Source organism: Tachypleus tridentatus, chromosome 13 (genome assembly GCF_004210375.1).
Source record: "Tachypleus tridentatus isolate NWPU-2018 chromosome 13, ASM421037v1, whole genome shotgun sequence".
Classification (NCBI taxonomy): Eukaryota; Metazoa; Arthropoda; class Merostomata; order Xiphosura; family Limulidae; genus Tachypleus; species Tachypleus tridentatus.
This window is the reverse complement of record NC_134837.1, coordinates 9,816,378-9,843,770: the sequence shown is the minus strand read 5'-3', so window position 1 is coordinate 9,843,770 and position 27,393 is coordinate 9,816,378. Positions and strand designations below refer to the sequence as shown.

General features: G+C 33.6%; 1 protein-coding gene across 1 annotated transcript in view; it reads right to left on the bottom strand.

Moving 5' to 3' along the window:
• Positions 1–3,689: 3,689 nt before the first annotated feature.
• The window catches only part of LOC143240532 (uncharacterized), a 154,925-nt gene continuing 131,221 nt past the window's right edge, over positions 3,690–27,393 (bottom strand). Inside the window, exons 6-9 of the mRNA XM_076483118.1 lie at positions 26,913–27,109; positions 23,786–23,919; positions 20,753–20,990; positions 3,690–4,213 (exon numbers count right to left, since the gene is read on the bottom strand). Of these exons, the coding sequence (XP_076339233.1) occupies positions 4,113–4,213; positions 20,753–20,990; positions 23,786–23,919; positions 26,913–27,109 (670 nt within the window). The 3' untranslated portion in view covers positions 3,690–4,112. The remainder of the gene's footprint in view (positions 4,214–20,752; positions 20,991–23,785; positions 23,920–26,912; positions 27,110–27,393) is intronic.

Below are 27,393 nucleotides of genomic sequence, written 5' to 3'. Positions count from 1 at the left end.
TCCACGATTAAATACCAGTATTGAAACGTCGGTTTTAATTCCACAACTAAATACCAGTATTGAAAACGTGTGTCTTAACTGAACAGCTAAATACCACTATTGAAAATGTCAGTCTTAATTGAACAACTAAATACCAGTATTGAAAACGTCAGTCTTAACTCCACGACTAAATACCAGTATTGAAAACGTCAGTCTTAATTCAACAACTTAATACCAGTATTGAAAACGTCAGTCTTAACTCCACGACTAAATACCAGTATTGAAAACGTCAGTCTTAATTCCACAACTAAATACAGGTATTGAAAACGTCAGTCTTAATTCAACAACTAAATACAGGTATTGAAAACGTCAGTCTTAATTCAACAACTAAATACCAGTAGTGAAAACGTCAGTTTTAATTCCACAACTAAATACCAGTATTGAAAACGTCAGTCTTAATTCCACGACTATATACCACTATTGAAAACGTCAGTCTTAATTGAACAACTAAATACCAGTATTACAAACGTCAGTCTTAATTGAACAACTAAATACCAGTATTGAAAACGTCAGTCTTAATTTAACAACTAAATACCAGTATTGAAAACGTCAGTTTTAATTCCACAACTAAATACCAGTACTGAAAACGTCAGTCTTAATTGAACAACTGAATACCAGTATTGAAAACGTCAGTCTTAATTCCACATTAAATACCTGTATTGAAAACGTCAGTCTTAATTCCACAACTAAATACCAGTATTGAAAACGTTAATCTTAATTGAAAAACTAAATACAGGTATTGAAAACGTCAGTCTTAATTCCACAACTAAATACCAGTATTGAAAACGTCAGACTTAACTGAACAACTAAATACCAGTATTGAAAACGTCAGGCTTAATTCAACAACTTAATACCAGTATTGAAAACGTCAGTGTTAATTCCACGACTAAATACCAGTATTGAAACCGTCAGTCTTAATTCAACAACTTAATACCAGTATTGAAAACGTCAGTGTTAATTCCACGACTAAATACCAGTATTGAAACGTCAGGCTTAACTGAACAACTAAATATCAGTATTGAAAACGTCAGTCTTACTTCAATAACTTAATACCAGTAGTGAAAACGTCAGTCTTAATTCCACAACTAAATACCAGTATTGAAAACGTCAGTCTTAATTCCACGACTAAATGCCAGGATTGAAAACGTCAGTCTTAATTCCACGACTGTATACCACTATTGAAAACGTGAGTCTTAATTGAACAACTAAATACCAGTATTGAAAACGTCAGTCTTAATTTAACAACTAAATACCAGTATTGAAAAGTCAGTGTTAATTGAACAACTAAATACCAGTATTGAAAACGTCAGTCTTAATTCCACAACTAAATACCAGTATTGAAAACGTCAGTTTTAATTCCACAATTAAATACCAGTATTGAAAACGTCAGTCTTAATTCCACAATTAAATACCAGTATTGAAAACGTCAGTCTTAATTCCACAACTAAATGCCAGTATTGAAAACGTCAGTCTTAATTCCACGACTAAATGCCAGTATTGAAAACGTCAGTCTTAATTGAACAGCTATATACCACTATTGAAAACTTCAGTCTTAATTGAACAACTAAATACCAGTATTGAAAATGTCAGTCTTAATTGAACAGCAAAATACCAGTATTGAAAACGTCAGTCTTAATTCCACAACTAAATACCAATATTAAAACGTCAGTTTTAATTCCACAACTAAATACCTGTATTGAAAACGTCAGTCTTAATTGAACAACTCAATACCAGTATTGAAAACGTCAGTCTTAATTTTACATTAAATACCTGTATTGAAAACGTCAGTCTTAATTGAACAACTAAATACAGGTATTGAAAACGTCAGTGTTAATTGAACAACTAAATACCTGTATTGAAAACGTCAGTTTTAATTCCACAACTAAATACCAGTATTGAAAACGTCAGTTTTAATTGAACAACTGAATACCAGTATTGAAAACGTGTGTCTTAATTGAACAGCTAAATGCCACTATTGAAAATGTCAGTCTTAATTGAGCAAGTAAATACCAGTATTGAAAACGTCAGTCTTAATTCAAGAACTTAATACCAGTATTGAAAACGTCAGTCTTAATTCCACGACTAAATACCAGTATTGAAACGTCAGTTTCAATTCCACAACTAAATACCAGTATTGAAAACGTCAGTCTTAATTCAACAACTTAATACTAGTAGTGAAAACGTCAGTCTTAATTCAACAACTAAATAACAGTATTGAAAACGTCAGTCTTAACTCCACGACTAAATACCAGTATTGAAAACGTCAGTCTTAATTCCACAACTAAATACAGGTATTGAAAACGTCAGTCTTAATTCAACAACTAAATACAGGTATTGAAAACGTCAGTCTTAATTCAACAACTAAATACCAGTAGTGAAAACGTCAGTTTTAATTCCACAAGTAAATACCAGTATTGAAAACGTCAGTCTTAATTCCACGACTATATACCACTATTGAAAACGTCAGTCTTAATTCAACAACTAAATACCAGTATTAAAAACGTCAGTCTTAATTGAACAACTAAATACCAGTATTGAAAACGTCAGTCTTAATTCCACAACTAAATACCAGTATTGAAAACGTCAGTTTTAATTGAACAACTGAATACCAGTATTGAAAACGTCAGTCTTAATTCCACGATTAAATACCAGTATTGAAACGTCGGTTTTAATTCCACAACTAAATACCAGTATTGAAAACGTGTGTCTTAACTGAACAGCTAAATACCACTGTTGAAAATGTCAGTCTTAATTGAACAAGTAAATACCAGTATTGAAAACGTCAGTCTTAATGGCATAACTAAATCATGTGCTGCAGAAAATCAGAATCCTTATTCTAGCGTTGCAAATCCGAAGACACGTTGTTTATTATAAAACGTCAATTGTAACAAAATTTATTCTTGATAAACTTGATTGATTGGAATTTCTTTCGTAACGTTGTTTAATAAAAGTCGTTTCTCTGATTTTAAAGAATTTGTAATAAGTTATATGATTTTATCTTAATTTTGATTTGAACGTAATATTTTTTAAATTATCACTTTTAATGTTTTCTTTTATACTATTATCAATACAAGTTGTAAAAATATCACTGTGCCAGTGAAGTAAAACGAAAACAATAATACCTATGTATGTATATACAGTGAAAATTCACACTTTTTTCATAAACTGTGATTTTAGTTTAAAATAACACTGACGAAAAAATGTTCCTATTAATATTTGAGAAGAAGGTTGCTTTGTGTTAATGTTATATTTTATTATTTTAAAAATTAAAATCTACATCATTTGATTGTTTATGGATTTTTATCAAACAATTTACAAACACCAGACAAACAAAAAGTTAATTGAAGAAATGAGCAAAACCTTTATAGTTTATACTAAAATTCGTAGTTTGGTAGTTATGTCCTTTGTTGTTTTACTGTAAAATATTTATTCGTTGTTTGGTAATTATGTCCTTTGTTGTTTTACTGTAAAATATTTTTTTAAAATCAGCTCGAAATGATCAGTTTCCCATTTTAACTAGACCTGTTGTAGAAAGTATCGGTGCAAAAAAACAACAACACACAAACAAACCAAAAACGCTGAAGGATATTGTGTGTAAACACTTGTCTGGCTACAAACATTTAAATCAAATCAAACGCAGATATTCGCCACGTCAACAGCGGTTGTAAATTTATTATCGCATTACAAGGAAAGACAAATTTAAACACGTAAAAAAACTTATTCTTCGCACGAAAAAAAGACAGTTCTGGTTTATGGCTACTCTCGTAATAATTGGTAAATTGTAGGACAGAAAAGCAAAGGAAAATCCACACTGATTAGTCCTCTCAGGTTTTGCACGGTTTTATGAGATTCACAAGTGTACGCCAAAATGATAGACGGTCTTTTCTCTTCAGAAAGAAGGAGTCAGAGCACTAGGGACGAATGTAAGTTCTTTATTTATATCCATTATAGATCGTCTATTTCAGTAAGGATGAGTCAAATATTTTGTCCACTGCTCACCACATAAATAGCATTCGGTCGATATACGTTTTGAGCTTGTCCCAGTAATGATCAAACGTGGAAGTGAGCTGTATTTATAACTGTATAATCCAAACAGTGTAGATGGTTGTTAGAAGGGGAAAGAAGTGGTCTATACCACACGCTGGGTTGGTGGTAAGAATTGCCGAATCTCGAACTATGAAGAAACAAAACGAAAACAATCACATATTTATAGATATTTGTACTTTTAAAAAAATCTGTTTACGTTTTTCTGTTATTCTTTGTTTTGTCTTAAATAATCTTCCTACATTTTTAGTTTACTGATTTAGAAACGTCTTTACCTGTTTTCATTATATTGAATAAAGAAACAGATGAGTCTTGTGGTTTCTAAATGGAAATACACTGTTTGTGACTCTTCTTTATATGAGTCACTTCAAATTGAGTGCCATATCAGTTAGAAGTGAAATATATTTGTTTATTTTGAATTTCGCGCAAAGCTACACGAGGACAGTCTGCGCAAGCCGTTCCTAATTTAGTAGTGTAAGACTAGAGGGAAGGCGGCTAGTCATCACCACCCACCGCCAACTCTCGGGCTACTCTTTTATCAAAGAACAGTGGGATTATTCGTAACATTATAATACCCCACGGCTGAAAGGGCGAGCATGTTTGGTGCGACAGAGATTCGAACCCGCGACCCTCGGATTACGAGTCGAACGCCTTAACACGCTTGGCCTTGCCGGGCCACGAAATGAAATATAGGGTAAATTGTAAGATTCTGTAAAGTGTATTGTACATAACCTGTATTTGTAAATGTTTAATATTATGAAGAGCTTATACTAACTTAAACACACATAGATATTATTCATGAGACATTGAAATGATTTAGGTAATAAATTATAGCATTAATGTCGCCATGATGTTTAAACACTCTCTCTGTCTCAACCAGAGACTAACTAATATTTATTAGTTGGAAGGGAAAGAAACTAGAAGTGCTCTAAATATCGTTGGAAAAACTGGAATCTGCGATGTTCAAATATTCAGCTCATGATATAGTAATCAAATATCCAGCTCATGTAATGGTAATCAAATATCCAGCTCATGTAATGTATATTCTATTCTGGAGTTACGGTCAGTTAAAAAGTTTCGGAGTAGCCGCACCATCTTACTAGCATAACTTCTTTCTGATTTATGAAACAAAACACTCGATCATTCTTCGTTGTTTGTTTGAGGTTGGAGGATTGTTCTGATTTGGTAAAGAGATTGTTACTGCTCCTGTCACTACTTTCCTATTTTTATGAGTACCATTACAGCATGTTTTGGCTTGATAGATAGATTTTTTTTTCAACAAGGGCTGTCAGAAAGTCCATCGTAATTGCATCTATAAACTACACAGGTCGAAAGTCTAACGTCCATGAACCTTGTACGTGTAGATAATCGAGGTAATAATGGTAATTGATGATGATATGTTGAAGAGTGACAAAGCTCCAGCCACTTTCAGCCAGGTTTGGAGCTATCTGTTGAAAACCTATTGGACTTTGGTCTGGAAAACAGTCATAATGAAAGAGGAAGAAGAAAGCTCACGCAAAAGACTCGTCGATTACACATCAAGAAGCATTGTCATTAACAGTGGAGTTTCTGCTGATGATGTGGCTAGTCATAACTCGGTCAGTTTATGTCTGATTTAGAAACGTGCCTTTCAATCCCCATACCTCATCTATATCCTGTAGGCTTTTTATTTAAATCGAATAAATTGCAGATCTTCTATGTTTAACCCCTGTCACCGAGGCATCTAGTGGTTGAAAGGGTCCTGTGTTAAAGCTTTGTGACAGAACGTTACTCGTACCAAGACAGATGGAGGCGTTTAGTAACAGTGCTGTTGTTGCGTAGGCTTGATGGTATTTATTAATGACAAGAAGGGGTATCCTCCCTTTGTCCAGGTTGTGAACTTAAAAACGTTGGGGTGGCACAGATGCTACGATAAATAGCATAAAAATCATAACTTTCACATAATTCATTTATTACGTAACCTATTAACACAATATTCATTAGTATCTAAACAACAATATTTTATAAGCTTTAATAACTCAATATATATATATACATAACACATAGTATATATACGCGGTGCGGTAGGCAGGGTAACTTTGTAATAAGAGGTGACGGCCCGGCATGGTCAAGTGTGTTAAGGCGTGCGACTCGTAATCTGAGGATCGCGAGTTCGCATCCCGGTCGCGCCAAACATGCTCTCCCTTTCAGCCGTGGGGGCGTTATAATGTTACGGTCAATCCCACTATTCGTTGGTAAAAGAGTAGCCCAAGAGTTGGCGGGGGGTGGTGTTGACTAGCTGCCTTCCTTCTAGTCTTACACTGCTAAATTAGGGACGGCTAGCACAGATAGCCTTCGAGTAGCTTTGTGCGAAATTCCAAAACAAACAAACAATAAGAGGTGACAGTTATAGTAGTGACAGTAGAGGTCCTTTCTGTCACCCGCGTTCAACACTTATCTCCTAGTATCTTTCCACAGTGTTTCACATAATTAATTAATTGATAGCCATTGGCCTGAGAAGTGTCTTATGGGCCAAAGTTAAAAGGTCACGGATCAAAGTTTGAAGAGGATATACCTCAAGAAACGGTTCTTCATATCAGCCTTGTGGTAGCTGTTGGAGTAGAAGCTTCAGTTGAATTCCTGTAATATTCCAATAGTGGTGGTCATTTTTAATGCATTTCTCCAAAGAGAGGGCTAGTGTACTCTTTGAAATATATAAAACGTACATATGCTGTTTTAAAGAAAATTAATAACGTTTTTTTTTGTTTGTTTGTTTTCGACGTAAAGTAGTTATTTTGAATTAAGCACAAACTACACAATGGATTAACTGTGCTCTGCCCACCACGGGTATCGAAACCCTGATTTTAGCGTTGGAAGTTCGCAGACATACCACTGAGCCACTGGATGGCTCGATGTAAGGAAGTGACGCTATTTATTAACGTAGTTAACGTATGCCAAAGACAATTAATGCTCAATAACATCAATAATGGGTTGGAAGAGGTTGTGAACCCACCAATAAGGTGTCCGTTTTTTTAAAACAATAATCCCACAAAGTTTTGTTGAGACTGGTACAGCGATGTAAGAGTAATTAGACAAACACAAATTACTTTTGTGTTTTATTTGTTTGTATATAAAACTTTTGTTTTATAAGAACGTGGCACAATCTATATATATAATTAACGTTAACTCTTATCAAAGATAATAAATGCTTAATATCAGAAATAATGGGATGGAGCAGTTGTGAACCCCCATTATCACACCCCAATGAACTAGGAGTAGTTAGACACACATTTTGTGATTTATATGTACAAAAAGAAATGCACCCAAGCTTTCTCAACATGTTGAGAAATTAATAAATACGCTAGAGGAAAACCTATAATGATGCTACAATAGTTTGACTAACTTTCTAGATGAAATAAATCAATTTTACTTCAAAAGTTAATAAGCGTGCTGAAGGAAAACTAATAATGATGCTTCAAGAGTTAAATTAATTAACACCACTTGAAGAACTGATTTATCTTCTGGAAAATCTGTTAATATGATTAATAAACTTAAGTCATTTATCTGCAAGATTTCTTATAGCAGCTGAAAAAATAAAACAATATAAATAACAGACAATGTTATGCAATGCTATTAGAAGAAAAAAAATGGCCCGACATGGCGAAAGTGGTTAAAGCAATCAACTCGTAATCTCAGGGTCGCGGGTTCGAATACCTGTCACACCAGCCCTTTCAGCCATGGGGGGAGTTATAATGTGACGGTCAATCCCACTATTCGTAGGTAAAAGGGTAGCCCAAAGTTGGTGGTAGGTGGTGATGAATAGCTGCCTTCCCTCTAGTCTTACACTGCTAAATGAGGGACGGCTAGCGCAGATAGCCCTCGAGTAGCTTTGCGCGAAATTTAAAACAAACCAAACAAAATTACATTTAAAGTGACAGATGAAACGAAGTAATTTTTAAATAATTATTGCTTGTATGATAGATCAAATGAAGTAATATCAACAGAGGATTTTGTTCACTTGCTTGTGTCAAAATTTTACACGAACCTACACACGGGTAATTAGTGTATAATAGTCATTCACTTTAACTTGATAGGTCAGGGAAAGAACATACCGCCAACTAATGCCTTCTTTGGTTTGATCGAACACAGGAATTTGTCTTTCATTTTTAGATACTGAACTATAGCCTCAAAGCTTGGAGCTAAGTTTTACAGAAAAGGGTCGCATATCAAGAATTCTCAATTTACTATCTGGATATCATTACGCCATACCCAACCCATAAGTTTTGTATTATCAAAACTAATCATTTAAAAGAATAAATTATATACTTTGATTCAAAATTTAATTAAAATAACAGATAAAACTTAAATTTTTTACAAAGAACGGTGAAATTATTCATTGGAAAAAACTCTTTACTCAAAATAGTGTATAAATTAAATTATTACGTAAAGACTGAATTTATCTTGAAATGGTATATTATAAAATGGAAATAAATATGTATATTAATTTTGTTTTATCAGTCACGATCAAAAGATGAATACGTTGGGATTCGAATTGGAGGAAATATGTAGGTGAACAACTAAATAATAATAATAATAGTTATTCGATTTGTTTTAATACCAAAATTCTACACAGTAAACCCTGTAAAGCAGTAGACAGGAAATAAACAAATACTATGTCAAGTCACTGTATCAAACTTTAACATAGTTAACTTTGTTAACACTAAGTTTAGAAATGATGGTAATGCAGTACCACATAGCTGATGTATCTGTATATATTGTTTTGAATTTCGCAAAAATCTACACGAGGGCTATCTGCACTAACCGTCCCTAATTTAGTAGTCTAAGACTACAGAGAGGCAGCAAGTCATCACCACCCACCGCCAACTCTTGAGCTACTCTTTTACTAACGAATAATCGGATTAACCGTCACATTATACCTTCCTATGACTGAAAGGGCGAGTATGTTTGGTGCCATAGGGATTCGAACTCGCGATCCTCAGAATACGAGTCGAGTGCCTTAACAACCTGGGCATGCCGGGCCGTATCTCTAGATTTGGAAATTTCAGTTATAAGGAATGATGTTCTTAAAAGTTTATGTTCCAAAACTTATTCGGTATTGGGAAGAGAAGTACTAAGTATTTTATGCTTGTCAAAAGAGAAAACAGTTCAATAACCAGTGTACTTTCCACAATAAACAGTTTTATAACCAGTGTACTTTCCACAGAACAGTTCAATAACCAGTGTACTTTCCACAATAAACAGTTCAATAACCAGTGTACTTTCCACAATAAACAGTTTTATAACCACTGTACTTTCCACAGAACAGTTCAATAACCAGTGTACTTTCCACAATAAACAGTTCAATAACCAGTGTACTTTCCACAATAAACAGTTTTATAACCACTGTACTTTCCACAGAACAGTTCAATAACCAGTGTACTTTCCACAATAAACAGTTCAATAACCAGTGTACTTTCCACAATAAACAGTTCAATAACAAGTGTACTTTCCACAAAACAGTTCAATAACCAGTGTACTTTCCACAAAACAGTTCAATAACCAGTGTACTTTCCACAAAACAGTTCAATAACCAGTGTACTTTCCACAATAAACAGTTCTAACACCAGTGTACTTTCCACAATAAACAGTTCTAACACCAGTGTACTTTCCACAATAAACAGTTCTAACACCAGTGTACTTTCCACAATAAACAGTTCTAACACCAGTGTACTTTCCACAAAACAGTTCAATAACCAGTGTACTTTCCACAAAACAGTTCAATAACCAGTGTACTTTCCACAATAAACAGTTCTAACACCAGTGTACTTTCCACAATAAACAGTTCTAACACCAGTGTACTTTCCACAAAACAGTTCAATAACCAGTGTACTTTCCACAAAACAGTTCAATAACCAGTGTACTTTCCACAAAACAGTTCAATAACCAGTGTACTTTCCACAAAACAGTTCAATAACCAGTGTACTTTCCACAAAACAGTTTTATAACCACTGTACTTTCCACAAAACAGTTCTAACACCAATGCACTTTCCACAGAACAGTTCAATAACCAGTGTACTTTCCACAAAACAGTTTTATAACCACTGTACTTTCCACAAAACAGTTCTAACACCAATGCACTTTCCACAGAACAGTTCAATAACCAGTGTACTTTCCACAAAACAGTTCAATAACCAGTGTACTTTCCACAAAACAGTTCTATAACCAATGTACTTTCCACAAAACAGTTCAATAACCAGTGTACTTTCCACAAAACAGTTCTATAACCAGTGACTTTCCACAAAACAGTTCTATAACTAGTGTACTTTCCACAAAACAGTTCAATAACCAGTGTACTTCCCACAAAACAGTTCTATAACCAATGTACTTTCCACAAAACAGTTCAATAACCAGTGTACCTTCCACAAAACAGTTCTATAACCAGTGTACTTTCCATAAAACAGTTCTATAACCAGTGTACTTTCCACAGGAGTTAACATTTTCTCTCTTCCTTTAAATACCCCCCCCCCTCGCTAGTACAGTGGTATGTCTCCTGATTTACAACGCTCAATTCAGCGGTTCGATTCACCTCGTGTGAGCTCCGCAGAGAGCCCGATGTGGCTTTGCTATAAAAAAACACCCACTCTTAATTAAAAAAAAATTGCTCTTTTTTGTTCCAGTAGTTTAATTAATTAATATATATCTCTCTAAATATAACAGTTTCTATCTGATTGCCACAGGCTTTATTAAATGTGTAATTTACGTGTGATGATTATCTCTCTGATAAAACTTACTATTAGCAGTGCCGGGTTTGGTAAGCGCAAGGCCACAAGCAGCTTTGGGTAATTAGATCACACAGTCCACTAATAGGTCGCGCGCCAGCTGGGTGAGGGGGAAAATTTCATTTCATCTCTTTAAAGAAAGTTTTAAACTTAAGAAGTTAAGTCTCATGCCATGTACTTAACTGTGACTTTGAAATAGCAGACTTTTATAGAAAATTATAATAATAAAATGTTATTTATTTAAAATCTTAAAAAGCCCCAAGCGATTACTTGTTTTGCTTGCACTGCCTTTTAGCACTAAAAACACAATCTCTGTTAATACAATTACAGCATGTTAGGAAAAAGATTAAGTAAAAACTAACAAAATTACAGGGAAATTGCTGTACTGACCAAACTAGTATTTTCACCATGGTATGAATGATGTACAAAGATCTTTTTTAAGAAGACATTACAGGTAGAGGCAGAAATAATTAACGAAACTGGATATGCAAAATACTGTTGTTTACTCTGGAAATCCTCACTGGACTAGCAAAGATGCATTAGTTTAATATTACTGTGATCTATTTGTTACCTTAAGGCCACACATTACCTTCTTCAGAGGCCCGGCATGGCCAGGTGAGTTAAGGCGTTCGACTCGTAATCTGAGGGTCGCGGGTTGGAATCCCGGTCGCACCAAACATGCTCGCCCTTTTCAGCCGTAAGGGCGTTGTAATGTGACGGTCAATCCCACTGTTCGTTAGTAAAAGAGTATCCCAAAAGTTGGCGGTGAGTGGTGGTGACTAGTTGCCTTCCATCTAGTCTTACACTACTAAATTAGGGGCGGCTAGCGCAGATAATCCTCGTGTAGCCTTGCGCGAAATTCCAAACAAATCAAACCAGATATCATTACAGATCTCGATGTTTGGTACAGGATTGTTTTCTTCGTATTAGTAATGCCTAATAACACTTTGAGACAATTTTGTGAACTTCTGTTCTAAAGTCAAACTTAAAGGTGAAATACAAATTAATCAAGTGTGCAATATTTACTGAATTTGTATAATGATTTCCGGTATTATGACCACACACTCACTCGCCTCAGCTTAAATATTCGGACAAACCTACGAGTAAACTTGTAGTCAAACGATCATACTTATTTTACTCATAGATGAGATACGTTTTTATTTGTTGCACCATTTAACGTAGGACCTTAAAATATGCTTGAAATGTTAAACGATTTGTGCTTTATCTTTCGTAAGCAAGTCATCAGTCTTGTTTGTTTTGAATTTCGCGCGAAGTTACTTGAGGGTTATCGATTACGAGTCGAGTGCCTTAACCACCTGGCCTGTAATGATGTAACTGTTTGTTTATGTAGTGTAAAGGTCTTCAGATTTAAATGAACGGTAACGATACACAAGTTTTTTTTATTGACATTAACTTTCAAGTGGCTCAGCGTTAGTTCTAAAAGCTTATAATACTAAAACAACCTGATTTGATACCTAATAGCAGCGTCAGCCCATTTTGTAACTTTGTGTTTACCAACAAACAAATTACTTATTTTACCTTATAAACATTCGTACTTACGCATCTATAATTTATTTGAATGTTTTAAAACAATTCATTATAATTCAGAATTGGACTTTTGTATTTATTATTAAGGATAACGAACAAATTGTGTGCACAACTAACATGTCTATAAAACAACAAATCCCAGTGGTTTGACAAATTTACTCTCGTTAGGTTTGGTAGGTGTACTGAAACGAGTCGTTCGTCTTTCTGTTTTGTTCATAGTGCCTACAAAGAAATGGGTGTGATTATGTTTTAACTTATGTGAACCCCAACATAGGCCTACTTTTGTTTAGAGTGAAACTTAAACTTGATACTTATATGGAAGACGGTAGGCAGTTATAAAACATCACTCACCGTCTATTCCATGGGCTGTTATAATCGAAAAGTATATTTTGACTACCCTTTCCTTTTATAACGCATCCACAGCTCCAAAACGCAGAACACGATTTTGCGCCAATGGGACGCGAGCCATGGACACTAGAATTCAGAACCGGCACGCTAACAACTAGATCACATCCGGCTGAAGTAATGTTTATCAATTGTCAAACGTTGTAGCCAAACATAGACCTTTTACATCTAATTTAAACTCATATCAATACACCTTAGTGAGTTTGTAAAAGGACTGATGGTTAGGGTGCTCTGTGGATCACAGGTTCGGATCCCTTCCCCAATCATCCTCGCCTATTAGTGTCGTTGTCAGGGTTTAGTTATCCACGTGTAAAACTTCTTTACTTATATCGTATATCCAAACGGCCGACCCTAGAACTTGATAAGATTAAGGTTAAAACAATAAGAAAGCACATTATTAAGTTTGCGCAGTTTGTAATTAAATATGCATAATGACGTAAAGAAATACAATTTATAATTTAATTGTATACGTGAAAAGGATTTATTAATAGTCACAGTAATATCTAATGTAACTTCAAACTTTAGTAATATGTTAAAAAAATAATGTAATAGTTACTGATCAATTGGTTTTGTCGGTTACTCATATTGCACAATTAACTGTGTGTAATTATTTTAAACTAATTAAACACACACACACACAAAAACACTCAAGAACTGAACTGGAAACCTGAAAACTGTGTTCTTATTTGTTAATCGGTATGGTACACTTCTCTTTCAGGGTTTTAGTTTTGAAACATCGTGTTCCGAAAGAAGAATGTTGACTCTTTGTCACAGCTCCGAGCAAGACGAACATCAAGGGAACTTGGTCAAGTCGAGAACTGACATAGAATTAAGAGTAGGGGAGAGAAACAGTATTGAGGAAGACATGCATATAGAAAAGGTAGCTGAAAAGTTAAGTGGTAAACAAGAAGAACAATAAGAGAACGGGAATAGAAGTACTGATTTAAGTGAATAAAATGTGTCACGTGGGAACAAATGAAACAAAGAACAATCTTCAGTGATATTGGAAGTTTGTTATTCTTGTTGGTGTTTTAGAACGAAGCTACACAATAGGCTATTTGTGACCTGTCTACCGTGGAAAATCGCATTTCGCATTGTAAGTCTTCAAATGACCCATCAGGGTCACGTGAGGAGCGTGATAATGAAATGAAAAAGGAGGAAATATAGTAAGTACGACAGTTTTCTTGACCTTTTGAAAGTAGAAATGTACTTAGTGATGTATTTAGGCTAACACATTTTTCGTGTTATACACGATTTAGGGATACTTGCCCTTTCATCCGTTGCGATGTTATAATGTGACTGTCAGTCCCACTATTCGTTGGTAAAAGAGTACTCCAAGAATTGACGATAACTAGCTACCTTGTCTCTAATCTTACATGCTAAATTTTTAGGGACGGCTAGTGCAGATAGCCCTCGTGTAGCTTTGCGCGAAATTCAAAACAAAACAAACAACTCTTTAGATATATTGTTGCAGTTTGTAGATGGTCAATAAGGGAGGGAGTACCATTTTGGAAAGTGTACTGATAAATTACTTAAATGCTATTATTTTGGTAGTAATCACAGTACGGAGTGTGGTATACGTAAAGAAAATCTCACAGCAGAAGAAATAATGAAAATAAACATAGAAAGTAAAGTGTCAAATACAGCACACTTTATGTTGTTATATTGGTGGTGGAGAAATTGAAAGTAAAAGAGTGGAAAACGGAAAGATATTGCGAAAGTTGTTGCGGGGATTAGGGTAGTAATCGGATTCCAAAGGACGGAAACAACAGATGAAATACTGATAGCGAGTAAACTCTAGCTCTTGGGATTTTAACAAAGGTTAAACTTTGTTTTGCACAAAAGAGAAATAGACAGAAGAAATTAAAATCCTTTTAAAAGCTGCTACAAGGTGCCGCCGTGTTTCTTATTTTAATTCAGTGTTAAGTCGATCGTGTCATTTGATATATTTTTGAGTGACTTTTCCTAAGTTTCTGAATGAGTTCTTTTCAATCGTACAAAAGAATGCTAGAAGCTGAACTTGTAATAGTAAGGAATTTAAAATAAATGTAATATCGAGTTTACAGAAGTATCAAATATACGAATGTGTGTTCAGAAACATAGTTAAAACCGTGTTTGAAATATGTGAGTAGACGAAAGGATTGATGTGGAAGTTGGTACAGGGGGCGCTGTATGCTTATTAAAGTGATTGCAAATTACAGAATGACAAATGGTGATATTCCCTGAAGTTAGAAGGTCAATATAATGTTTCATCAGTAATTCTCAATTGTTATATTTTTTATTCCTGAATATTAAATTAAAATAGCAAAAAGCAATGTGCAATAACTTTTTTTCAATGTTGAGACGTCAGAAACAGTGGTAACAATAGAATATGTAGAAGGAGCAAAGCCAATACAAGAAGTTGTATTTTCAGGTTATTTTACTACGTTAATGTCAGACAAATGTGGAAGGCGAAACTAAGTGTTGCCTTTTAATATTTCACAAGGTTTTGTTTGGATACTTGCTCATATTGGTATTACTGAAATTGAAGTAATAGAGAAAGGAAACAACAACAACACTGAACCATTGATTGGTATATAAGAATGCTCTTCTGGGAACAAAGAAAATTAATAATATTATTAGAAATTATATGATTTCATAGTGGGTAAAAATATGGAAGACACAAACAAAATAAAAGAAGCTATTCAATCTGCAGATGGATATAAAGGGATATTTTAATTTTATGGAGAAAAGAAGAAAAGAGAAAATGATTCTAATTGAGCAAAGTATGAACGTAGTTGATTTAATAAATGTTTACATCTAATCCGTAAACATGAAGGATAAGGAAGGTGGTGTGTGACAGATTAGACTGAACATTAAATAGTAAAAACGGAGGTACTCGTCTTTTGTCTGGGTTATAAATTTGAAAAAATGTGAAGGTGGATGCTTTGATAAATGATACAAAAATGTTAAGTTTGACACAATTTATTTATGGATTAACATGCTATTACAATATTCATTACTACCTCAGCAAAGGTTTTGTATAAGTTTTAAGAACTTAATAAGTATATGCGTAAAACATGGTATACACTTTGCGATAGACAGGGTGGTTTTATAGAAAGAGGTAACGGTAAAGTAGTGGCAGTAGGAATTACTTTCTTTTAACACCCATCTACAAATGTTCTTCTACAATGCTTTACCTGATTAATTAATTGACGGTTATCAGTTGAAGAAGTGTCTTATGGGCCAAAGTCGTAAGTTCACTGGTCAATGTATGACCTAATGGTGACTGTTGGAGTAGAAACTTCAGCAAAGTTTATGTAATATTCCAATATTGGTGGAAATTGTTTTTATTGTATTTCTCCATATAGCACACTCTGAAATATATAAGAAGTTTGTGTACGGTATGTTGTTTTATTGAAAATTTAATACAGGTTGTTTTTCTTTGGTTTCGGTGTGACGACGTAATATCATTTGTGAATGAAGTCAGTGTTAACTTACGGTAAAGGTAATAAACTCTCAGTAACAGCAATAATGGAGGTGAAAGTAGTAATGACCTTCCATTAACATGCTTTTTGTTTCAAACTATCATCCCATAAAGTTTTGTTGAGATTGATACAGTCAACTAGGAATAATTAGATAACAAATAAACAGACAGACACACAGATTTTTATGCTTTACATGTATAGATAGTACATCCAATACATCAGTTCAAAATTATTTAGGAACACTATTTTTATTAAGTACACATAAATGTATTTGTTTGTGTGTCGTTAATTACAGAGCTACAAAACGTGTCCGCCACGGGTATAGAAATCTGGATTACAGCGTTGTAAGTATGTGCGGCAAGAAGACACATGCATGTATAATAAATTATAAATTAAACTTTTTTCGGTATGAATAATAACTGCTGTCTAACAGGTAGCTGTAATTAACGTCCATTAGCTTAAATCATTCATTAAAACAAACAACTATTGTGGTTTAAACTCCAAAAGCTGGCAAAGCATTAGAAATCATTTGGCCTACCATTTGTGATATAAATTACGTTAGTTTTAGATATTTTAAACCACGATCTTCTTAACTTATTTATTTTGTATTCAAATTCAGGCACGTAAAATAACATTTCAAATCTATCGTCATTGCTTATGCGTATTTCGTTCACTTTGAGAACTCGTCCATGGAGTTGGACGATTACGATATCACAAGAACAAAGATCCCTCGGACGTTTAAAGGAATATGATTTGTAGTATTCGTCCAATAGGAACATCATTATTAATTACTATTTTTTGAATCTTGAAATATATCTGTTATTGAGGTTCTTTGGGAGTCGCCCCCAGTGGCACAGCAGTACGTCTGCGGACTTACAAGGCTAGAAACCAATTGTGTAGTTTTGTGCTTACTTAAAAACAACAACTACAAATTCACTGATAGTCGAACAAGAAGGCTGGTGATAGTATCGATAGAAAAAACTGTTGGACAAGTTTTTGAATTAATTAGACTATTTCTTTATTGATTGATTTCTTTGAGAGTGGTCAGGAAATAAACAATCGTGCCATTCGAATGGTACTGTAAAAACTGTCATCTAACAGCTGGCAATCAGTCTAAAGCCCTTTATGCCAGATGCAACTTCAGTTGGGCTGACAACAGAAACTGTGGACAATGATTTGACAGATCATGTTTTATCCAGGTTTTTTTTATGTTAATCGCAGAAAAACGAGACTGATAAACAACCACATGATATACCTGATTCTTTTACTCTTGTTTCGCTGTAACAGTGCCAATCACTAGATATTGTATAATGATGTGTGAAAAGGTTCGTGGCGGGAGTGAGATGCTTTGATTTTTTATTGAAATGCAGTTAGCATCCAGAAAATACTAAATGTTGTTGCTAATCGAGTTTATCTCATATCATTTCTACCCTGATGGTCAAGAGATCTTCTAAGATTATAATGCACCAGTTCACATGGTTGTTAGAAATTTGTTCGACGACGAAGTCATTCATTTATCATCCTGGATCTGCACAGCCAATCTAATTATCCATTTTTGGAGTATATTTAGATGCCAAAATGTTCTGACAATATCTGTAGACCAGTTGAAAACCACACTCTCCTACGAAGAGGCTGCAATTAAGAGATAGAGACCGTTCTGGCATCTTTTGGAGTGTTTTCACATGAAATATATTCAGATATAATATTAAGTGGGTTTTATTACAATGGCTAAACAATGTGCATGATAGTCCAAAGATTGTTGGGGTCGATTTTGAAATTTATAACATGTGTGGGCCTAAGTTAGTAGCAGTCCAGTGTATGATCTGTAGCAGAGTTCACGTCAGATTGAAGATACACATTACTAACTGACAGAGAATATGAATGTAAAATTATAGCATCACATTCGAAAGTTTTTATAGCACTATGTATAATTTTCCGTGATAATTTAAACTACAGTTGACGTTCCCCACCTGGTAAGGCCCATGGTGTTGATAACACGTGAGAAAATGGTCTAAATAAACAATAAAGTGAGGGACTTGTGTTACATAGATGGTACATGCAAAAAAGTAAACTGCACAAGAAGCAAAATAGGTTGAACAAAATTTAGTAAAGAAAAATAAGTTACTTATACGCTACAAAATGGGCCACGCGGTTAAGGCACTCGACTCGTAAACTGAGGATCGTGGTTTCGAATCCCCGTCCCACCAAACATGTTCACCCTTTCAGCCGTGGGAAATGTGACGATAAGTCCCTTTATTCGTTGGTAAAAGTGTAGCCCAAAGTTGGCGATGGATGGTGATGACTAGCTAGTTTCTCTCTAACCTTACACCCATAAATTAAGGACGGCTAGCGCAGATAGCCCTCGTGTAGCTTTGCGCGAAACTCAAAACAAACAAACACTTCAAAATGAAATAGATTAGTTAGTCATTGGACGAAACCTGTATTTGTTTAATCAGCAGAGAGAGGAAAATATTACATTAATCATGTGTTGAAACATGTGATACAATCAGTGAATATATGTAAGTATAATGAGAACAATATAAGAAATGAGACTACATAAATGGTTTATGGAAAACCTTGAAATATTTTGTAATTAGTGCATGGAACATAGATTATGCTTGAATATGCGATAAAAACAACTATAGAGACGGCACATAAAAATATGCAGCACAAGAAATATAAGTGGACAAATTGAGGTACCTGTGGATGTTATGATAAATCCTAATTTTCATACAATTTATTTATAACACAACATATTAGTACATTATTCATTATTACCTCAACCAAAGTTTTGTATAATCTTTAAGAAATGTACGATGGACAGGATAATTTTTTTACGGAGAGGTAGCGACCAAAGTACAGATGGTAGAAGTGTTTTTACTCTCTCACTTTCACACCCAGCTAGTTCTTAATGAAATGATGATCTCTGGCTACAAAACTGTCTTATGAAATGAAGGTGTAAGGTCACGAGTCAAAGTAGGAAGTTTGTATAATTGAGGAAACGCCTTTCATATCATTTTTATGGTAACTGTTATTGTAGAAGCTACATCTGTGTTTAAATATTATTACAGTAATGGTGGCTATATTTCATTGTGTTCCTCCATAGAGAGTGCTTGCTCACTATCTGAATTATATAAAGCGTTTGTATGCCCTTCCTCACACTGTGTGTATGTTGTGTTACAGAAATCTTTTAATTTTTGTTTTCGACATAAGGATGTGGCGCCATCTATGGATATAATGAACGTTAATGTATGTCAAAAAATAACAAATGCTTAATAACAACAATAATGGGGATAAGGGTGCTATGCGCTATTAATAATATGAAAACTATCATCCTACAAAGTTTTGTGTAAATTGGCTCAGCAAACTAGGAGTTGTTAGATAGTGAACATACAGACAGACACAAATATTTTTTTATTCTTTATAAATATGAGACTATTACATTGCGTTAGTGGTGTCTAATGTTCTCATTAAATTCCTCCATAGGAAGTACTAGCATAATGTTTTACATATATAAGATGTTTGAGTGTCCTTTCCAACACTGCGTGTATGTTCTGTTATAGAACATTTAATAAAGTTTTTGTTTTCAGTATAAGAATGTAGCGTCATCTATTAATGTAGTTATCGTTAACTTACGTCAACGATAAAATATAATCAATAACAACAAAAATGGTGACGGAGAGGTTTTGAGCCCCTTTAACATTCCCATTCTCAAAATTCTTATTCCACAATATTAAATGTTGCTGTAAATTATACAGACAGTCAGTGTAAAAACATGCATTATAGTCTGTGAAGAATTAGGATATTTATTATTTAAAAAACTTGTTAATAAGCTTAATATTTCATACTCAACGCAGAAAAAGCTTTGAAAAAGATTTAAACGAATATACAACACATAAACAACACACGTCATGTGAATTTAAAACAGTAATAAGTGACTAGACAGTACTTAAGAAGATAGATTAAGTATAATCTTGGGAAATTAAGCTATTTAAGCACTACTTGGGGAAGTAAGTAGACAGTAATACGTTGTAAAAGCAAACCGTGTTAAAAACAATAGAAGGTAGAACAGGTCATGCTGTCAGTATAATAAAATAGAGTTTGTGGTAGAAATATGTAAATGTTACTGGCGAAATAAATTACAAAGGGTACTTACAAAGTAAAGTACTTAAAAATTACCTAAATATTTAAAAAGATGATGTTGAAATACCATGATGAATTTTTATTTATAATTGGATAGAGGAAGAAGTAATTAATATTTTACGAATACTCCAAATATCAGCTTGAGAAACGCAGGACTTTTCTCACTGTTTTGATGAACGTAATAGAAACTAAGATATTTGATCTTACACAACTAATCTGCTGACGAGTTCAAAAAAATAAGTTAGATGTTTGAATGAATATTGTTCAGGAATCTCTTAAAGTTTTAGTTTTCTTCAAAACTGTTAAACACGGATTTTTCTTTAATACCAAACTCTGAAACAGACGTACCTTTACTGACATTTTCACTGACACTAAGAAGCTCGGAGGCGTGTTGCAACTGACCACCAACCACAAGTTCTTCATCACTCATGGTGTACACTCTTGGAATAGTGGCCGAACACCGAAGTCTCATGTTTCTGTTAATAAAGTGATGTTCTCTAACCACAAAGCGAAGACTTAAGCTTGAACTTTCTAAACCGTCAGCATTGAGTATAGCGGAATGGGAAGTTTCATACTCGGGGCCAACCTAGTATTGAAATATAGAAACGTTTAAGTCGTGAAGAAAACTCAAGAGACGTTAGAATATTAGTCAAAGGCTGAATACGTGAAATGAATATCTTATATACAGTAACTTGTAAACGTGAGGCGAATACTTTGGATTAAGTTCTAACTAAGAAGTATGGAAAACTGTGTCTTCCTGGAACTTACAGTAAATATAACTGGAGTTAACACAGCTAGTATTAAAAGTATCTTACAAACGGAAATCGGTTTGTTTTCATGCGAGTGTCGTTACATAATAAAACCCTGCAGAAATTCATTTGTACTAAATGAAATGTTCTCTGCTTGACACTGTTTCCACAGGGTTAGTTTCGTTAAGATTTGATTAGTGCTTTACTCACTTATTTGGTTGGATAGTAACAGACAAAGTCAAAATTCTTGTACGCAAATTTTTGCTATAGTTTTGCGCCATTTCAAATGAGCATATTTATTAGTATTATAAGATTTATATTTTGGAGTACATTTTAACTAACGTATAGATGTTAAATCTCGATCATTATATAAATGTACATACTAACTTAGATAGCAACATTTAATAAACTTCTGAGCTAAGAAACTGATTGTGAATTTTTCCTAACCTGTAGAGATCGGCATGAGCAGGTGGTTAAATTTTTTGTGCACAACCATGTCTTGATTAATGTATTTATTAAAACTTTAGCAAATGTAGTTTATTAAACTTCAGGAGACACTGAACAACTGTGCAGACTGTCAAGGTATACACCAATTCATAGTTAATTAAGATTAAAAATTAAACTGCCTTCCGGTGGATCAATAGTGATTCTGAGGGTTTTTAATGCAAAAAACCGGGTTTTGATACCCACAGTAGGCAGAGCACAGATAGCCCATTGTGCAGTTTTTTGCTTAACAATAAACAAAAATTAAACTTCATAAAATAGGTACTCAATTACATATGCCTTGTAAAACTAAGTTGAAATCATAATTAAATGTAAAAATTTTGTTAGTTCTTAACGCTGTGACGTTAGAGTAAAGTTATTGCCTAATTTGGTTCCTTGGCAATGAAACACGTTAAGTTCCAAATAACATTAGCAAATATTTATATAATATTGCTGGTTGGATATGTTTTAGGCTTATGTTTGGTCAAAAAACAGATATTTTTAATTGCAAATTACATTATAACGTTGAACCCACTATTCGTTGGTAATAGAGTAGCCCAAGAGTGATGACTAATTGCCTTCCCTGTAGTCTTACACTACTCAATTAGGGACGACTAGCGTAGATAGCCTTCGTGTAGCTTTGCGCGAAATTCCAAAACAAACAAAATAGCGTTGAACTTTGCCAGCAAGGCAAGTAAGTGGTGTATTTCTGGAAGAAATGTACAAATAATTTAAAAACTGACAATGTTTTCTGGTACAGGGAAAATTGAACGGTTGGTAAAATTCTAGTCGCAGTCCTAATAACAACAAAACATTTTTTTCATTCCACATTTAGTGATGCACAGCGTACAGAAAAATATATCTCCTAGTATTTGATATAACCTACTGTTAATTAACCTTAAACAGTCCATGTAAAGACATATTTGCTCACAGTTAATATAACCTATATTTAATTATGCACAGCCCAATTATAAACGTCTGTATTTGATAAAACCTACAGTTAACTATGTATGACCTACTTATAAACGTATGTAGTAATCTTTTATATAGCCTACAGTTAATTATGTTCAGCCTAATTATAAAAGTATCTGCTGGTCTTTGATATTATCTCGAGTTAACTCCGCATAGTCTGCTCGTAAACGTCTCTTCTTGTTATGAAGTTACGTGTAAAGAAAATCGGTTGGGGTTGACAGAGGTGAGACAGCAGTTGCTTATTGGTCAGGCTACGTGGGATTAAGAATTACAACACTTTAAGTCATTAAAAATTATTGGAGGGATCGGCCGCCATTTTTGATTAGCGGCTGTGGAGATTATTGAACCTCTTATAATAATGAAATGTTTTAATCAGATATAAGGGAAATAGATGCATTAGGGGTGATATTTGAGAAAAGGATATAAAACACATCGTTTAATAGAAAGAAAAGAAAGAATGAGAGACGATAGAGTAAAGAAATACAGCAAAAGAGAGGCTACCAGTAAGAAAAACAAAAAACAACACTAAATCTTGTGTTATTGATTATAGTGATGAATATAAATTTGTTACGTTTAAGTTACGAATCATTTTCTGATAAGAATAAATACAACCTTAATAAAGTATACTTACAGCACAATCTTAATAAGAAGTAATATATATTACTCTCGGTTGTTCATACAGGGTGTTCGGAAAGTCACTGTGCACTTATATATTTATTAACAGACATGTTTCAATATAGAATACACGAGGTAAATATGAATGACAGTTATAAACAATGTTGAAAGTGAACCCCGTTGGCATCAATACAGGCTTGAATCCTTCTTATTTTGTTTCTAAACATCGCTATCAGTTGCCGGCTTGAAATAGTGTGTGTTTTCTTATAGCAAAGCCACACCGGGCTATCTGGTGAGCCCACCAAGGGGAATCGAACCCTTGATTTTAGCGTTGTAAATCCGAAGACATACCGCTGTGCTAGGGGGGCAGCTTGAAATAGACAGAATAAAATATGATTTTTTCGAACACCCAGTATAATTAATCGTACACACCCCACAAGTTAACGCATCCACTAATCGCTCATATAACCCACAGTTGACCATATGCACCCCACCTGAAACATACCTATTGATCTTTGATATAGTCCACAATTTACCAGGTGTAGTTCGTTAATAAACATACCTGTTCGTCATTGATGTACCATCGTAAATTGGCAGCAGGTCTCGACTTTGCTGAGGTACAGTTCACAGAAACAGTGTCTCCAATACTGTACTTCCCTTTCTTTCCCGATATTTTGGGAGCTTCTGATGGTAGAGCTGAAACAGTTTAACAGTGATGAATAATATAAATTTGTTATTCTCTTCTTTCTCTCTAGCTTGAAGAGATTACTTTTTCTTTAAATGTCTCACTTCATGTTAGTGATACATCTTAACCTGAAGTTGACCTAAGAAGGTCGAAACGTTGTTCTCTCCTTATCCAAAAAGTGTTAATACACATAACAGTCGTTCTGAGATACATTGATATATGATCTGTTTTATCTACAGAGCTCACGAAAGTTTGCTTAAACAACAGAATTACCTTTTGTTTATCTTCCATGGAATTATTGAAATCGAACGTACATTGAAATACACTAAATCTGATTTATGTGCTTTCTATGGTGAGTGAACATGATCATTAACCAAATCAATGATTTGTTTGATTTAAATCACAGAAAATCTCAAAACTGTTAATATAAGATTCATTTATTAACACCCACAAAAAAAACCAAAAACAACTAAATCAAACTGTTTTAACTTAGAAATTAAACTTTTTGTTTCGTGTTGTAAGCCATTTTCTTAAAAGAAACTTTAAAATCAGTTTCTCACATTTATTGTTGAACTATTTATAGTGTTGTTAGATTAGGGTAAATGGAAAAATTGGAAACTTTGCTGTAATACTAATTTACAGTATTTACATGGTATAATATTACACTCATTTACAGTATTTTCATGGCATAATATTACACTCATTTACAGTACTTACATGGTTTAATATTACACTCATTTACAGTACTTACATGGTTTAATATTACACTCATTCACAGTATCTTCATGGTATAATGTTACACTCATTTACAGTACTTACATGGTTTAATATTACACTCATTTACAGTATCTACAAGGTATAATATTACACTCATTTACAGTATCTTCATGGCATAATATTACACTCATTTACAGTACTTACATGGTTTAATATTACACTCATTTACAGTATCTACAAGGTATAATATTACACTCATTTACAGTATCTTCATGGCATAATATTACACTCATTTACAGTACTTACATGGTTTAATATTACACTCATTTACAGTATCTACAAGGTATAATATTACACTCATTTACAGTGTCTTCATGGCATAATATTACACTCATTTACAGTGTCTTCATGGCATAATATTACACTCATTTACAGTACTTACATGGTTTAATATTACACTCATTTACAGTATCTTCATGGCATAATATTATGCTTTTTTTTACAATATCTAAATGGCACAATATTATACGTATTTACAGTATCTATATGGTATAATATTATACTTTTTACAATATCTACATGGTACAATATTACACTCATTCACAGTATCTACATGGTGTAATATTATACACATTTACAGTATCTGCACGACACATTATTATACACATTTACAGTATTTACATGGTACATTATTGTTCTCAAACTTTGGGAATATTACGTTTTACGGAAAGTTTTTTATTTTTTGTAAACTCGAGAAATATTTCCCCATGAAGAAAAATAAATATCTATTTTTTGCCTTTTTATTATTCATTAAAATACGGAAACCAAATTCTAGTGAATACGGGTATTTTATTGTTTATTTGTTGATTAGATTTTGTAACCTTCAAGGTAACGTACAACCATTAGCTATATTTCTAATATTACAAATCACATTTCCATTGCGACTAAAAGACGACTATACACTGTAAGATCTTATTTGGTAATTTTATACAACATAGCTTGTGCTACCACATGCAACATACACTGATAATGTTGACTTACGTCAACATATTCAACACGTATTAGTACAGTGTTAATCTATGTTAACATATGTGACATACATTGGTACAATTTTTGTTGTTCTCTACATACTTAACCTACAGAGCCACACACCTGTTCTCAATTATTAAAAGATTGTATGAATTTAATTTTCGTTAATTTTCAAAATTTATTTTGCAACATCTTGCTTCTCTTCTTTGATAAATCACAATCATGTATGTGAAAACTTCTGATGCGCTTTATCTGTTTTACTTTTTAATTAAAGAAGGTAAAATTATAATAACAAAAAGTAATTAAAACTAATCTTTGTAAAGCCCTAACTTGTCAGAAACGTCAATTCATTTTGTAGAATGCATCGGTCTGAACGTTAGAAAACTGGCTCAGCTAATTAGCTAAGTTCACCCAAGTCTTATCACGTTGAAAAACCCGCCTGTCAGTTGATTTAAAATAGACAATTTCTGTAGCAGAAGGATAAATTAAATATTTAAATATGAGAGACATCAATTAATGTTTTGTGGTCTAACTCTATCAAATAAAGATGTTACGAAAGAGGGTCCAACTGATGTCACGCTCACAAAGATGAATTGTTAAAGTACCTCTTGTTCTCATTCTGTTCCAGTCATTTACTGAGGTACCGGAAACTTTCTGATTCTATAAGACGACCAATGACAAAGTATAGGATAGTATAATTACTATTTAGGTGGAGTAGCTTCGAGCTGCTGTGTTATTATCTCATTGTTATTCGTGATAATTTCATTGTTGTGTTTAATTCTTGGTTTCATATATCTTGTAATAATTATTGTTATTCAAGTGTTATATTTCTATCTTTGATAGAAACCATTTCCTTCATGCATTACTGAAATATGTTTTACTAATAAACGCGTTAATGAATTATTCTTGTCAAGTTACATTTCAATATAAACTAGAACATTCTTTAAAAATGCATGTTTCAGCACTTTATTCTTACAAGTGAGTGTCTTATATTAAATTTGCAGAGCCATATGGGCCTCCACGTGGGATAGCGGTAAGTTTACGGCTTTCAACGTTAAAATCCGGGGCTCGATTCGGTGGACACAGCATATAGCCCAATGTGACGTTACTCTATAACAAACGAACATAACAATATGGGAAAGTCAAATAACAATATTTATGTTTAATATCACCAAAGTATTTTCCTTCTTTTAGCGAACATGTTTATTATAACCATACCAACATCATCAACAACTTTAAATGGCGTTAGACAACGTACCGAATACCTTCATTTCCTTCTTGGCAGATACCGTGTCAAATATAGGAGCTTCAGCCGAAACTTCGCAACGGTAAACTCCTGCGGTGTCCAGATCTACTTGTCGTAAATAAACTGTCTGTCTGTTGGACCTAGAAAGCTGTACGTGTTTTTCATTAGTCAAAACAGTGGCGTTATGCCACGAGAATATTTGTTTAGATCTTCGGACAAAGTTTGTATTTTTATGACTCTTATATAATATTTTTCACAAGAAATATTTCGAGACTAAATAAAACATAAGAAAAAATAGAACTTTCAGTTACTGAATTTTATAATGTTGGTATTTATGTATTTACATAAAATATATAAAAGAAAAGCTTGGATATTTAAAGAGAGTCAAATCATTTCTATAAATTAAACACGTAAAGAAAACTTTCCTAACACAAGGCAGTAAATGTATGGATGGCCAATATTAATCTTTCAAACACAATGTTAACTAAATTTT